The 13,916-nt window shown below is 41.1% G+C and overlaps 1 protein-coding gene across 7 annotated transcripts in view; it reads left to right on the forward strand.

The window, feature by feature from the left end:
* RTEL1 (regulator of telomere elongation helicase 1) overlaps window positions 1-13,916 on the forward strand; it is a 142,904-nt gene that overhangs the window by 12,640 nt on the left and 116,348 nt on the right. For all 7 annotated transcript variants that reach the window (XM_061630940.1, XM_061630937.1, XM_061630934.1 and 4 more), the window contains 6 exons: window positions 1,366-1,459; window positions 1,814-1,895; window positions 3,025-3,085; window positions 7,917-7,992; window positions 11,585-11,669; window positions 13,095-13,160. In XM_061630940.1, coding sequence (XP_061486924.1) covers window positions 1,366-1,459; window positions 1,814-1,895; window positions 3,025-3,085; window positions 7,917-7,992; window positions 11,585-11,669; window positions 13,095-13,160 — 464 coding nt within the window. The remainder of the gene's footprint in view (window positions 1-1,365; window positions 1,460-1,813; window positions 1,896-3,024; window positions 3,086-7,916; window positions 7,993-11,584; window positions 11,670-13,094; window positions 13,161-13,916) is intronic.

Genomic DNA, 13,916 nt, shown 5'->3' on the forward strand with positions numbered 1-13,916 from the left:
CCAGTGGGACAGGGAATAAAGCATAACAAGTGGTAAAAGACCACAGACTCAAGATTGTAATTGAAACAAATCAATTTTTTGAGGTACAGTGCTTTGTTTAAAGCATATTATTTTCTTCATATGGAAAATAATGATATTCAGAACTTTGAATCAAAACATAGCAACGTAAAGTAATATAGGATAGAGTTAGCACTTAGAAAATAATATAGAATAAAAATAGCATATGATTATAATTGTAATTGCATTGACAAAGCCATCAATCAGAGTTGGCTGTTTCTCATCCTAACTGAAAATTTGGCTTCCTGACGTCCTGCAGTCCATCTGTTGCTAAAGTTCTACAGCACATTCTAACTTCTAAGTTTTCTAGCATGCTTAGCATTTTGGAATAAAGATTATTGTTAAGCAACCAGATTTGGGAGGGAGCACATACAAAAGGGTTGGACAGGTGACTGTAGCAAGGAAGGAAAGAAGAGAACCGGACTGATTAGAAACTGGGCCAGGAAAATAGGATTTTCCACCTTTTATGTCAATGTCATTACTTACGTAGGTGAACCCAGGTGAACCCATCCATAATCTGTCTGGGACAATGTGTCACTGGGATGTCTACTTCTCCAGCATTTCTCCACCAAGGTTATGTGTACCCTGACACATTCCAATAAATTCCTTTGAAGCATTCCAATAGTATTTATAATTGCACCTCCATTGCAATGCTGTTAGTCCTCTCTTTTTGTTGTTGTTATGTGCCTTCAAGTTGATTACGACTTATGGCAACGCTATGAATCAGTGATGTCTTATTATGCTGATGCTATGATATTGTCTTGAACCTTATCATTAGGTTTTCATCATCCAAGATGCCAGGGTCTCACATGACTGTCTCTGAAATTCAGTAAAATGCTTCCAAGGAGCCTACACAAAGCGTTACGGAGTTGAACTTGTCATCCATGTTGATCCATCATGGCTGCTCTGCTGTTTGTTGAAGCTCGTTGTAGTTGTTGGCTCTTCAGGCTTGGCAGGGTCCAGATTAACACTCATTCTTACATTTTGATATGTGTGGGGCCTGTTTTTACCAAAGAACTTCAAGCAGTATAAACCAGGGCATCAGTTTTCACTGTCATGTGCAGATACTTATCCTACAGGTGCTTCACAGTAAGGCTTTTCACTAAAGATATTAAATTATGCGCTCTTCTTGTTCCTTATAGGTGAGTGGCTTGGTTGCAAAATCCGCCGCTGCCTCCGCAGGCTGAGTTGTTACCATAGCACCAGAAGAGGAAAAGCAGACTGATGATATATTTAGCACTAAACAAGAACTATTTTTTCTTTCTGTTTCCTCCCCTACCCCCCCTTCTCGCCTTCTCCACTTGACAGCTTATTACACTGACATTCCTAAAATAATATATGCCTCCAGAACTCATTCTCAGCTTACTCAGGTCATCAGTGAATTAAAGAACACAGTTTACAGGTAAAGAAAACTTAAGGTATCACTACTCACTACATTTTAATTGTATTATTGTATATAGCAATTTTTTGAAAGTGCTGATTATAAGCCATTGCTGATCTACTTTGCACCCATAGTAAAGGAGTTGTCTCTCAACACTAAGGCAGTATTGCTTTTACAAAATATACTGTCCTGTCATGCTAAGTTTAAGCATTGTCAAAGTCCTTTTGCTGGTACCCTGTGCCCTGTTTGATCTCCATTTTTGAAATTCTTGCCATAATCTAGCAGTGTATATCTTCAGTTATTTTGTCTTGATCTTTATGTGCATATTAAATATCAATGCTCTGGTGTTTCCACCCCCACCCCCCATTTAAATAGGCCAAAGGTATGTGTTTTGGGTTCCAGAGAGCAGCTCTGCATCCACCCTGAAGTTAAAAGACAGGAAAGTAACCATATGCAGGTAAGAACACAAAAACAAAACAGCATTGACCAGAAGTCATCTAGTGTGTGTTGTGGCCAGTGGGCATTTGGATCCAGGTCTTCCTAGGTAATACTTATCCAGCCAATTTCTGGGCCCATTTCAAAGTGCTGGTCTTGACCTTTAAAGACCTCCACAGCTTAGGACCAGGGTACTTGAAGGACCGCCTATTTCCATGTGTACTTACCCAAATTTTAAGATCTTTGGTAGGTGGCCGCCTGTGGGTGCCCACCCATGCCATCTCACTGGCGGCACTCCAGTTGAAAAATGTTCTCCCCAGAAGGGTCCACCTGGCACCTACTTTTTCATTTCAGTGCCAGGTAAAGTCCTTTATATTTTCTCAGGCCTTTTAGTCATAATTTTAGTCCTGCTGATTGTTTATTTTTCTTGTTGCCTTTTAACTCTTTATTTTGTTTGAAAACAATAAAAACAAAATATCCAAACTTTGTTTAAAGTAGACAGGTCTGGAATTTTTTGTTGCAGGTTGATATGAAAATATTTTTAACAAATAAAATATGAATACATTAAATGTGTTTTTCACTGTGTCTAGTATATATACCCTGTTAGTTAAAAGGTGTTATAGCATGAGCTCACCAATTCCTTTTATCAGCCAAAGGCATCTTCTCTTTATGAGGAGGATGAAAGGAAGTCTCTGCCAGAGAATCAACAATGGATATGAAATAGACAACTATGCAGCAGTTCAGTCAAGTCACATGGCTCTTGATATTTGAATTATAGCCTGGTCCCTGCTAATTGGTAGGGTTGAATGTTCCCCTCCATTCAGTGTCCAGCAGAGGGTTTCTTGAAATTGCCAAGTAACAGCACTGCGTACTTAAACATTGGTTCTGCAAGCACTCCTGCATTTTTCTCATACCCAATTCTCATCTGATGTCCTGTACTGAGAGCTACTTGAGGAAGTAGTTTATACTGTACTATCCAAGTACATGGTATTTTAAAGAGTTACATAAATTAAGTACACGGGTCCCTGCTGCAAGGCACTTGCAATCTAAATCCTAAGGAAAATAAGGAATGGATATGAGCAAGGGGAATTATACACATATTTGGACTTCATTAAGTTATGCTCTGAACTGGAATTTACATTGCCTTGCAGATCCACATGTGCCGTATGAAGGTAACAACTCGCACGTGTCATTTCTATAACAACGTGGAAGGTATGAATAAATATCTGTGGAAGTAATTTTCAGTATAGGTGACTGGTAATTGATGTTGGATAGGTTTTATATCAGCCCTTCTGTTGATCACTCGTATATAACTGTTTCTTTAAGGCAAATATGCCAGCCTCGGCTGTTCAAGCCACCATAGAGACATTTTTGTTGGGCTTGTAAGCATCATCAACAAGTTATGCAACCCATGTCTGTGTGTGCCCTTGTGAGTGCTTTCCTTTCAGGTAGATACCTACTAATTTAGTTCTCAAATTGTTGAATGTGGAGATTAGATTTTTCCACCTGATTGCCTAGACTTCCCCTTGCATTTCAACCTTGTTCCATTTAGAACAACAACCATGCTCTATTCAGCAGGTGTTCATTTTCTAGGCCTCTTCAGTGTCACACATACCCCCAAAGTTAAATAGAGCTAGGAGTGCTAGAATTCACCAGAGCTAGTTGTACCAAAAGGCACATGATTATTCTTCTCTTCATAACTTCAGACCAGTCTAAAGTGAGCATAAAAGCTAGGGAGACCAAGATCATCCAGGACAGCGTGAGAATAATTTAAAGCCAGCATTTCTTATTTATTTCTTTGAACTATATCACAACTGAGGGAAAATCCACCATAGGTGATTTACTACTACTACTACTACTACTACTACTACTACTACTGATAATAATAATAACAATAATAGTAAAAAATCACGCAAAATCATACCAACAACCTTTACATTAACAACAAAAACAAGCCAGTAAAACTCATCATCATGCTACAATCCAAGTTTATTCTGTCAGAATAAAGGGTTTTTCATTTCTCCCCAAAGCCAAGGAAGCGCTGACTTAAGGCAGGTGTCTTTTGCTGAGTTTTGGCATGGGTGGGGATTTTTTTTTCAGCCCTTGTAGGCAGCCTTGTGGGGACTCCATGCCTGTGTTGGGTGAGGCGAGAAGCAAAAAAGTTGGTGGAGCAACAGATGTGGCACTTTACTTCGTTCAGCACGGCTACATTTCAGCTGTGCAAAACTCGGGGGTCTCTATAGACACGTATTTGTCCATTCTCACTTAGGCAAACAAAAGCCATGATCGCAGTTCAAGGACACTTTCCAGCCAGGCTAAAGCACCTGAGGAAGGTGCAGACTGGGGCTGGTGGGTGTGACATGGGGAGGAAACATGGCCTAAGAACAGTCCTGCGGGCCAGCTAGAAGTACCAATGAGGGGCTCATTTGGCCCCCTTGGCCTGGGGTTCCCCATACCCAACATAGAGGATTGGACACTACTGAAAAACCCTCCACCGTGCCACCATAGCGCTTGGGTAAAAGTGCAGTTGCAAAGTAGATTGTAATGCAGTATCTGAAGTGAGACTTCTCTAACAGAGTGCTGTGCTGATACAGGATGCAGAAGGGCAGTAGCTCAGTGGGAAAGCACATTCTTTGCATGCAGAAGGTCCCAGGTTCAGTCCCTAGCACCTCCAGGTACTGCTGGGAAAGGCGTCTCTTTGAAACCCTGGACAGCCATTGCTAGGCAGTGGAGATGCTACTGAGCTAGATGGACCAATGGTCTGACTCTATAAGTCAGCTTGCCATGTTCCTGCACAGTAGCTCTATCATCAGGGTGTATTCCAAGACATTAGCAAGATAGCATTCGTAGTTAAAGATGACATCCTAAAGGTCTTTGAATATCTGATCCTGTCAGAAAATCCCATTGGGGATAAGACAGATTCTTATTCAGTATATCCATTTCTCAGGGAAGGTTTCCCTTGTTAACAGTGTTGACGTTCAAGCTTATAGCTCTAGGTAGTTCTGCTGTTTTTAGAAAGATGCTGACTATTACACCCTGCACATTCTGCTATAGTTTTCTTTATAAGAGCGACTTGCTTATGCACTCAGAGACAAAAAGGCCTAGGGAGGCCACCTCCCCATGTGAGCAATACTAAGTTTGCAGAATTTGGGGGCCATAGAAAATAGCATCAACTAATAAAGAAAAGATAGTGCCATCCATGAACGTAGCTTGTCAACTGTCATCTGTATGCACTGTGGTGACTTATGAAAAACATAATTAAGAACTAAATCAACAGATGTTCACATGTTCTTGGAATCTTTCCTGGAATGTGGAAGTAGCAGGCTTTAGGTTCATATAGTTGTATAAGTTAAAGATAGAAGGAGTAATCCATCAAGTACTGTTGCTGCACAATCTCCATTAATTTGTGCAGAAAATGTGATTTGTGCAGAAAATGAGTGGAGGTTGCTTAGCAGCAGCGCTGGGTGATTGCACCCAGCATAAGATCGTTAAGGGTGCGTATGGAAATATATAATTTGAGCAGCAGGACCATTGTGGAAAGATACTCACTGCATTTTGTTCATGGGTTGAGCTCAGGGGAAACTCTTCTACTTTCTGCTAAGTTGCAGCAGAAGCCAGCTGTGCACTGCACTAATTGGCTGACATCTGTAATGTCATGGAGCTGCCTCTTCCCCCTCCCCAGGCAGTTTTTTAATTTAAAAAATGTTTTTAAGGCTGCAGCATTAATTGATTCATCAAACCAATCAATTGACCTGGTAGGGCTCCATTAAAATTTTGGGCCTGATTAATTGGGCATTGCGACTACATCATCCAGTCTCCTATTAAACCTCCAAGACTCTCACCCTTTCTCCTCTGCTCAGCCAGGCACTGTTCAGGAAGATCACCCCAGGGCCCCATGCAGTAGTGCAAGGGCCTCCAGGGTGATGAACCATTCCTCACTGAGAAGAGTGCTTGGTGTAGGAGGAGTCTTCCCTTCTCCAGGCTAAACAGATCGAGTTCTTTCAAACTTTCCTCATAGGACTTGCTTTCTAAGCCTGCAGTCCATATCCTCTTTGCACCAAGCTGGAGGGGAAATTTGGATTGGTCCTATTCCCAGCCCTGCCAGCTTCCACATGTGGAGTGACCCCAGCATTGCTCTGCCAGTGTAGAACTCTGTGTTCCACCTGCAGAATGGGAGGGTGGTCCTGAAATAGAACATTCTGGGGACAGGGAGGGGAGACAAATTTGGGAAAGGAAGCCATGGAGAACACAAACGCTCTTTGACACACCTTGCTTGCATGCTTTCAGGTGTGCATAATAACTAAAGGCTAGAAACCAATGACCGGTAAGCTGATTTGTTGGGGATACTGATGCATTTAATCTCAGAAAATTAACAGCATGATAATGATAATAATAATAATGTGTAGCAATTAAATAGCACTTTAAAGCACACATCATACTGTATTTATAACAGTATATATCAGTAATCTCTATAACTCTGTAGTTAATATTATCTCCATATTTCGTATGTGAGGCTGACTACTTAACATGTTCATGTCCCAGGAGACTGGAACAGGAGCCTTCTGGATCATAGTTGACAAACCCTATATTAGCTAACAGCCATAGGCCCAGGCCAGGCATGATCTTGATCCAATAAACTTGGTCACTACATAGAGATTTTTAAAATATTAAGCAGTTTATAAAGCTTTTAAATAAATAAAGAAACCATGATTTGTTTGGACTGAGAACAAGTCTTGTCCCCCTGTGCTTGTTGCCTGCCCCTCCCCTTCTTGCCTCACCTGCCTGGCTTTGAGGAAAATATCTTGGTTCGTTAGACCTAGTTTGATAGCCTGGTTTGTAAGCAGCACTTAAATCAGGGATGGGAAACCTGTGGGTCTCTAGATGTTGTTGGACTCCAACTTTCATCAGCCCCAGCCAGCGTGGCCAGTGGTCAGGGATGATGGGAGTTGTACTCCAGTAGCATCTAGGAAGTCAAGGTTCCCCACTCCTGACATAAGCCATTTTTTCAATAGCAACATAGTGAAAAACTGTTCTCTGCTGCCCCAGGATCCAGCATGTTTTTTTTAAGGTGTGGGAAAGATCTGTGTTACAAGCCAAGCTTTATTTGCTCAAACAATGGGGAGATCACCCATTGCTTCTTTATCCTAGTATTTTTAGGTGTATAACCTGATGTCTATAGCGCTCAGGAAGACTTAGCTTGTAGTCTCCATCTTGGAATTGAAACTAAAATTTGATGCCATGGCTATAACATCCAGTCTAATTCCTTGCTTTTTTTTAAACTCATGCCAATACTCACTGCTTTGTGTAATATCTTACCTGATGAAGGGTTCTAGAGAACTCTTCATTTTTGAGACTTTTTGGTTGGTCCTAATAAAGGAGTAAGTGCATGGCCTCAAGGTTTCTTCTCAAACTCCTAAATCTAGTTTTGCAGACCAAGGTAATTATTGCTGAGCCAGGCCTTAAACTTACTGTTTCCATAAAGGGATTACGTCTTAGTGGTAGGAGTATGTAATTTAGTTTTTTGACCAAATGCTGCCAGGTAGTTGTTGTCTGACAGTTTGAGGCAACTCCCTAATAGCCTGTGGTGTACTTCCAAGGTATATCAGATTTCCTGCTTGTTTGTTTAAATCTTTACATTAATTTCAGCCTCTTTTTGTACTTTGAGTTCTGGAAAGCTTACTGTTGATTAGTTTTTAATCTGTTTTTCTTAATGTCTCACTGTGAAGCTTAGGCTGCCCAACTTATTTCAGTTCAAAGATCCTCCTGTCTTTTAGTGATATCTGCAGAGTCTTAAAAATCCAGTTTCTGGTGGCCTGTCAGCCAATATGATGATGATGATGATGATGATGTTTATTACCTGCCCTTCATCAATAGGTCCCATTGGCATGCATCATGCTGACATCTGCAGTAATGCTCATCTCTCATAACAAAGGGCTTGTGCAGATGGACTCAACACAAGCAGTTCAGATGAGGCTTCACAATTGAAGCCATTGCACTTAGGTTTGCTTGGAATATGCTAACTCCTCTTTTCTTCTCCATATAGAGAAGAGCACTGAGAAAGATCTGATCAACTCCATCTTGGATATTGAAGACCTGGTTAAAAATGGAAACAAGCACAGGTCACTATTCCTCTGTCTTACTCTTTTGGTGGCATACTCCCAACTTTAGTCATCATGAGCCCAAATGGGGAAGGGAGCTAGTTTCGCCAATTTTCTTTTGAAAAATTCAAACGAGTCATCATCGTGTTGGTGATCTTTGGGGTAATACATTATTATAAAAGGACTTGGAAACTCTTTGCTCCTTACCGTGATCCCTCTTTGGCTGTACTCACCATGTGACCAATTCATGCAAATATAAGCAAACTGCAGCAAGAACTGAGCACAGCTGAGAGTAGACCTTGTGCCATTACAGTGCAAAATAGTATTTGATGATATTGGAGTGCTTCCGAGGATGTCTATACTGTTCTGGACCCTCTGGGATGGCTCAGAGGTCAAATTCTGGCTGCTGCACAGCTACATATCTGTGCAGGCAGTTGATCTGTGAGTATGCTGCAAATTATGCTGTAAAGTGATGGGTTTTTGACATGCTAAAAATGCCTAAAAGACGTTGCCTTTGGGTTGTATCCAACATAGTGCTAAATCAGGGTCCTGTTAACGTAAGTAATACTACAGGCACAGTGGGGCTTTCTCCCTTCTCCTCCCCCTGTGTGTCCCCTAAATCCAGATCAGACTTGGGGAGGGCCCTAAACCCCCCAGCTCTCTGGAGCAGATTTGGGGAAGGTACGAGGTGGTTGGAAGGTGAGAAGAAGAGGGGAAAAGTCCAGTTGCACTAGTGGTAATGCTTGCACTAATACCGTTCTCTGGCAATGTAGGAATTGAGAGCTGCTTTTCAAAAGTGACTCTAAGGACTCAGGATGCGTCAAGTATTTGGTTCAGTGCAACCTGAAGGTTGTGTGCAATAACCATGTTATCTGGATTTGCACCTATGTATTATGATTCAGTGGTTCCCAACAGGAGTATGGGACCGCCTTTGTAAGCTCAAAAAGTTTCATGCCCCCCCCACATTAATTGTAATTTTCATCTGTGTTAATTGAAAAAATGGTGCATGGCAAAATCACATCTCCAAATATCCCTTTCCATAAAAAGCTCCCTGCAGACAGGGAGGTGTTGCTTTCTTTTCTTAATGCAGAGGTCTAATCAAATTGGTATCCCCCCACCCTCACAGTCTGAAGATGTACAGTCCTGTCTCCCAACACCAGTGGGTTACAGTGCTGGACTAAAATCCAAGTTCAAATCCCCACCCAGTCAGGAAGCCCACTGGGTGACCTTGGACCCGACACAATCTCTCAGCCTGACCTTTCTCACAAGGTAAGGATAAAATGGAAGGGGGGGCATGTGCACCACCTTGAGCAACTTGGAGGAAAGGTGGGATATAAACACAATAATAATTAAATAAATAAATACATTTTAGCTGCATTATGTGGACCCCCACCTCAGCCAACCTGCTGAGCTTTTTAATAATAATAATAATCAAGAAGCATCAATGTGGTAAAGGTGGGGATGCTGGATTGTGAAGAGAAAAGGGTAGATAGATTGAGGAAGAGGGTTAGTGCTTTTAGGCCTTGGGATGAAAGTCAGAACTGATGACTTGGTTAGTGTGCACTTGGGAAATGAGAGTGGAGCAGAAGACATCAGTGCACAGACACACACAAACACACCTGCCCCTCCTGCAAGCATCTGTAGGCATGCATGCATTTGGGCATGTGGGAGGGGGGAAGCCCTCAACTGCCGCAGCATCTTGGAGAGAGAGAATGGGAGGGCAGAGTGTAGGTGGAAGAAAGGGGGACACTGGCACATACACTTAGCCTCAGATGGGGGGCGAGCAAGTTCTGAACTTCCTCACTGCTCCTTGGCTCCATCTGAGCCGAAGGTGAGATCTGGGCGGCTTTGCAAATAAGAAAAAAATTTAAAAGGAGGTGGCAGCAAAGCAGGAGCAAAGAAAGGCAGGCTTCCAGGAAGGAAGGGGAAAGGCAGCCTGTCCTTGCAGCCGTGCTTCTTTTTGCTTCACGAAAATCACTCTCCTCTCATTCTGAGTAATTCTGTCGTCAGCAGTGGCAGTGCAAGGAGATGGGAGTCGGTGCTAGTAATCCCCTCTTCTTCCTAGTAGCTCCACCGTCAGCCTCCTTTGCCATCTGCCATGTGTTTTATAGTCAGATGCCTGCCCTCGCCGTTCCTGAAAGATGCTCTGGCGCTTCAGCAAAAGTCCACCCCTTTTCTTTGCAGCGGTAGTGGGGAGCAGACAGTGTCCAAGGAATGAAGACTTTAAAAAAAAACTTAATAAATAACTCATTTCTTTACTGTTCGCGGCCCCCTCTGGATTACATCACAGCCCCTCTGGGGGTCATGGCCCCCAGGTTGGGAATCCCTGTTATAATTCAAAAGGCTGTGTAAATGTGTACTAGAAACTTGTGCATGCATTTGTGTATTTTAGATACATTTTCCCTTTCAGTAATGAATGGTGCCAACAATTTTTCAGATGAAACATTTGTCAGGTTCTATCATTCTGATATGTTCAAAACCATTTCATATGTATTATCTTGGTAATCTTTACAAGCCTGAAGGTAGGCCAGTATTACAACCTCCATTTTGAAAGTGAACATAGGGGGTAGTCAGACTCAAAGGTAGTGGCTTGATTTAATAGCACCCAGTGAGGTCATGGCCAGGCTGAGATTTGAACTGGGGATATTGTGGTTTATAGCCAAGCCTACAACCACCTATGCTATGCATGTTCTTGTGTGCTTGATTCTTTTTACTGAATCTCAAAGAGTTCACCCAAATATTTTATTTATTTATTAAATTTATCTCCTGCTCTTCCTCCCAAAGGGGCACAAATTGATCATGAAGACAGCCTCTATTGCAGAATTTAGGAATTCATGAAGGAATTGTATATAAAAAATATAAACCCACCATTATATGAAATTACTGCTTGAATGAAAAGTACAACTTCAGTTTGTATAACTGTATCTTAGAAGGATTACACTTTGAATGTCATTCCTGTGGCTAGGGAATTTCAACTCTCCAGTCCAGTTCTTTGTAAGTCCCAAGATATCTGTGGCTCATTATTAAATGAGTGCACTTGGATCTGTAACACTGTAGCTTATCTTCATGTTATGACAAGCTGATCAGATGGGAGATAAGTACAAATCCCTGTTTTCCATATCTCCTAAATCATGAGCGATCCATCTGTGATTGTAAACATAAGCCCCATGACACATCTAATTAACTAGATACTTGCTTAATGGGCTATAAAACTGATTGAAAAATGATTACATTATAAACACTCCCCCCCCCCTTTTATGGAATGCATTATCAAGGTTCATTCTTTTTTCCTCTTGGCCGAGGCCTTGGTCTACATCACTGAAAACACTGGAGTACTTTAAATGCTATGATCACTAGCTTTCCCTCTCTTCAGCATTCTCTATTTCGCTGCACTTGCATGGTTAAGGATTTATTCCCAGCATTCTCTTTTATTAAATGAGAGAGGAGATGGGTCTCTGTAGACCAGACCATCTGCCTTTAAGATTTGATGGGCTAGGCTGGCCCATTAAGAAGCTGACAAGAAGCCGTAGAGAAACATAATAAATGACTATGGAATGCATGATAGTTGTCTTGTGGGCATTGTGTATATTTCCCCCCTTTCTCTTTTGAACAGAGTTTGCCCTTATTATCTCTCTCGGAGTTTGAAGCAGCAAGCAGACATCATTTTTATGCCTTATAACTATTTACTGGACTCAAAGGTATGTGGCGTATTATTTTAACGTTCAGTTCAGTTTTATTGAATATTTTAAAAGGATTTTAGTGGATATGCCAGTAAAGGGAAATTGCTTAACTGACTCATTACAGGAAACATTACAAATGTTAAATGCTCATAAGGCAGAAAAATAAGAATAGGTGTGATGTTTAAATCCAAAACATTCATTTGCATTTATTTCTTCTAACTTATTTACTCAGGAAAGGAGATAACTTTGCTATTACGTTGTGTGCTGTCTTCATTTGTATACCAGTAGAAAGCTGGTGTGTTGGGGGGGGGTTCACCTAGCAAGTTAGGAAAATTCTGTTTTGTTCACTAGCTGATGTTGAAAGTCATCATATAGCATTTCTCACTTTCTTCCATTCTTCCAAATATACCGAATATTCTTTGGATTGTTAAGCCTCTTTGTTGGGCTATGTGGAGTTCTGGGAGCTGCATCTTTTTTATCATAGAAACTTTGTCTGCTTAAATTCTCTCTTCTGTATAACTAATTCAAGTCACAGGAGCCCTTTAAGATCTTTGCAGATCTTCCTGTACTGACACTAATGCTAGTATAGTGGCAGAGTGACAGGAAAGTAGGAGTCATGTGGGTCTAGATCCATCCTGAATGAGTGGTAGAATCCTCTTGGAGCTTTTCTACTTTTACCAGAAACTGCCTGTGCATCTTCTACTCTTCTTTTCTCTTTTCTTTTGAAGACTACAAACCTCTTTTTTAATGTACTGTAGATTACCAGGATTCTAGTACAAACTCCTGTATTACTTATCAAAAATGTTGTGATTGTAGCAATTCAGATTTATAATTCCTTTTCTAGGTATGAGATTAACTGGATAATGGAGGTTTCTGATGAGGTGACAAAGCTGTTTCACTCATTTGCTTTGTGAAATCTGCACTGAAGAAACAAAACAACATATTGCTTTGCTTTATTGATATTAAATGTTCCTCAGACATGTGTGTGCAACAGATACACCCACACACAAAATACCAGCCATTGTGGGATTTTTAAGGATATTTTTACTGATTGCCTGATTGTTTACCTTACTGTATTTAATGGTTTTGCTTGTACTTGGTATTTTATGACATTGTTGTACACCACCTTGAGATGCTCACATCTCAAGCAGGCAGTATACAAAATATTTAATATGTTACAACACGTATACTCACAATAATATATCGAACACTTCATGCAGCGAAGTTCATATGGTACAGTTCACAAGGAACATCTGTGTGAGCTCCATTAAAATTGGCTTGCACAAGAGCAGGTTGCACAGCTTTCATTGGGCCATGTGCAGCTGCCGTACCTTGATAGGCTGCTTTGTGACAGCAGACAGTAAAGGGTGGTTGCAAATAGCTGTGAACAAGATGCCCCAGCCATGCTTCCTTACACTTTTTTCTCCTTTTTAAAAAAAATAGAGTCGAAGAGCTCACAACTTGGACTTGAAGGGGACTGTAGTAATACTTGATGAAGCTCACAATGTGGTAAGAACAGGGGCAAGTGGGTTGCCTCCATTTTTAACAAATGAAGAACCTTTTAGAATTGCAATAATATGAGAATAATTGTTCCCTCAAGAAGCATTGAGATGATAGTCACTTGTGTTAAAATGTTGGAGGCCAACTTTTGAGTCAAACAGAACTCGGAGCAAATTAAAAAATGGTTTGGTGATGATAAGGCCTTTCCACAGATAGACATTTCTTTATCGTATGCTGCCTGCAATTTACACAGCAGTTCCCATAATTATTGATCGTATCTGGGATGCTTATCTGTCAAGGAACTTCCTGGACCTCACAGCAGCGAGAAGACAAAATTGCAGGAACTTTAAATGTCATAAGGTAGATTAGTTGCTTTCTGCCACTGGACCATTTAGATCAGTACTGTTTAATTTGTTTTGCACCATTCCTTAAGGTTTCTTTTCCAGCTCTACAATCTCAGATCTTTTTCAGCTGGTGAGGGTCAGTAGAGGGTCTGTAGTCAGAGGGGACTACAGGTTGCTGGTTTTCATTTTGCTTTGCCTCTCTTGAATGAGATTTTTTTTTAAAAAATGGAACTCTTATGTAATGGGTCTCAGATTTTGCCACTGGCTATAGAAAGGAAAGCAGAACTTTAACAACCATAAAAAGTGGAATAGGAAAGGAGAGCACCTGGGCAGTTTGGTTGAATAGGAACCTAAAGGGAAATCTGGGCTTTTGCCAGAAAACTTGTCCTACTTCCAAGTAGGCTGTTGGAAGTGTCATATT

This window comes from Rhineura floridana, chromosome 6, assembly GCF_030035675.1.
Source record: "Rhineura floridana isolate rRhiFlo1 chromosome 6, rRhiFlo1.hap2, whole genome shotgun sequence".
Classification (NCBI taxonomy): Eukaryota; Metazoa; Chordata; class Lepidosauria; order Squamata; family Rhineuridae; genus Rhineura; species Rhineura floridana.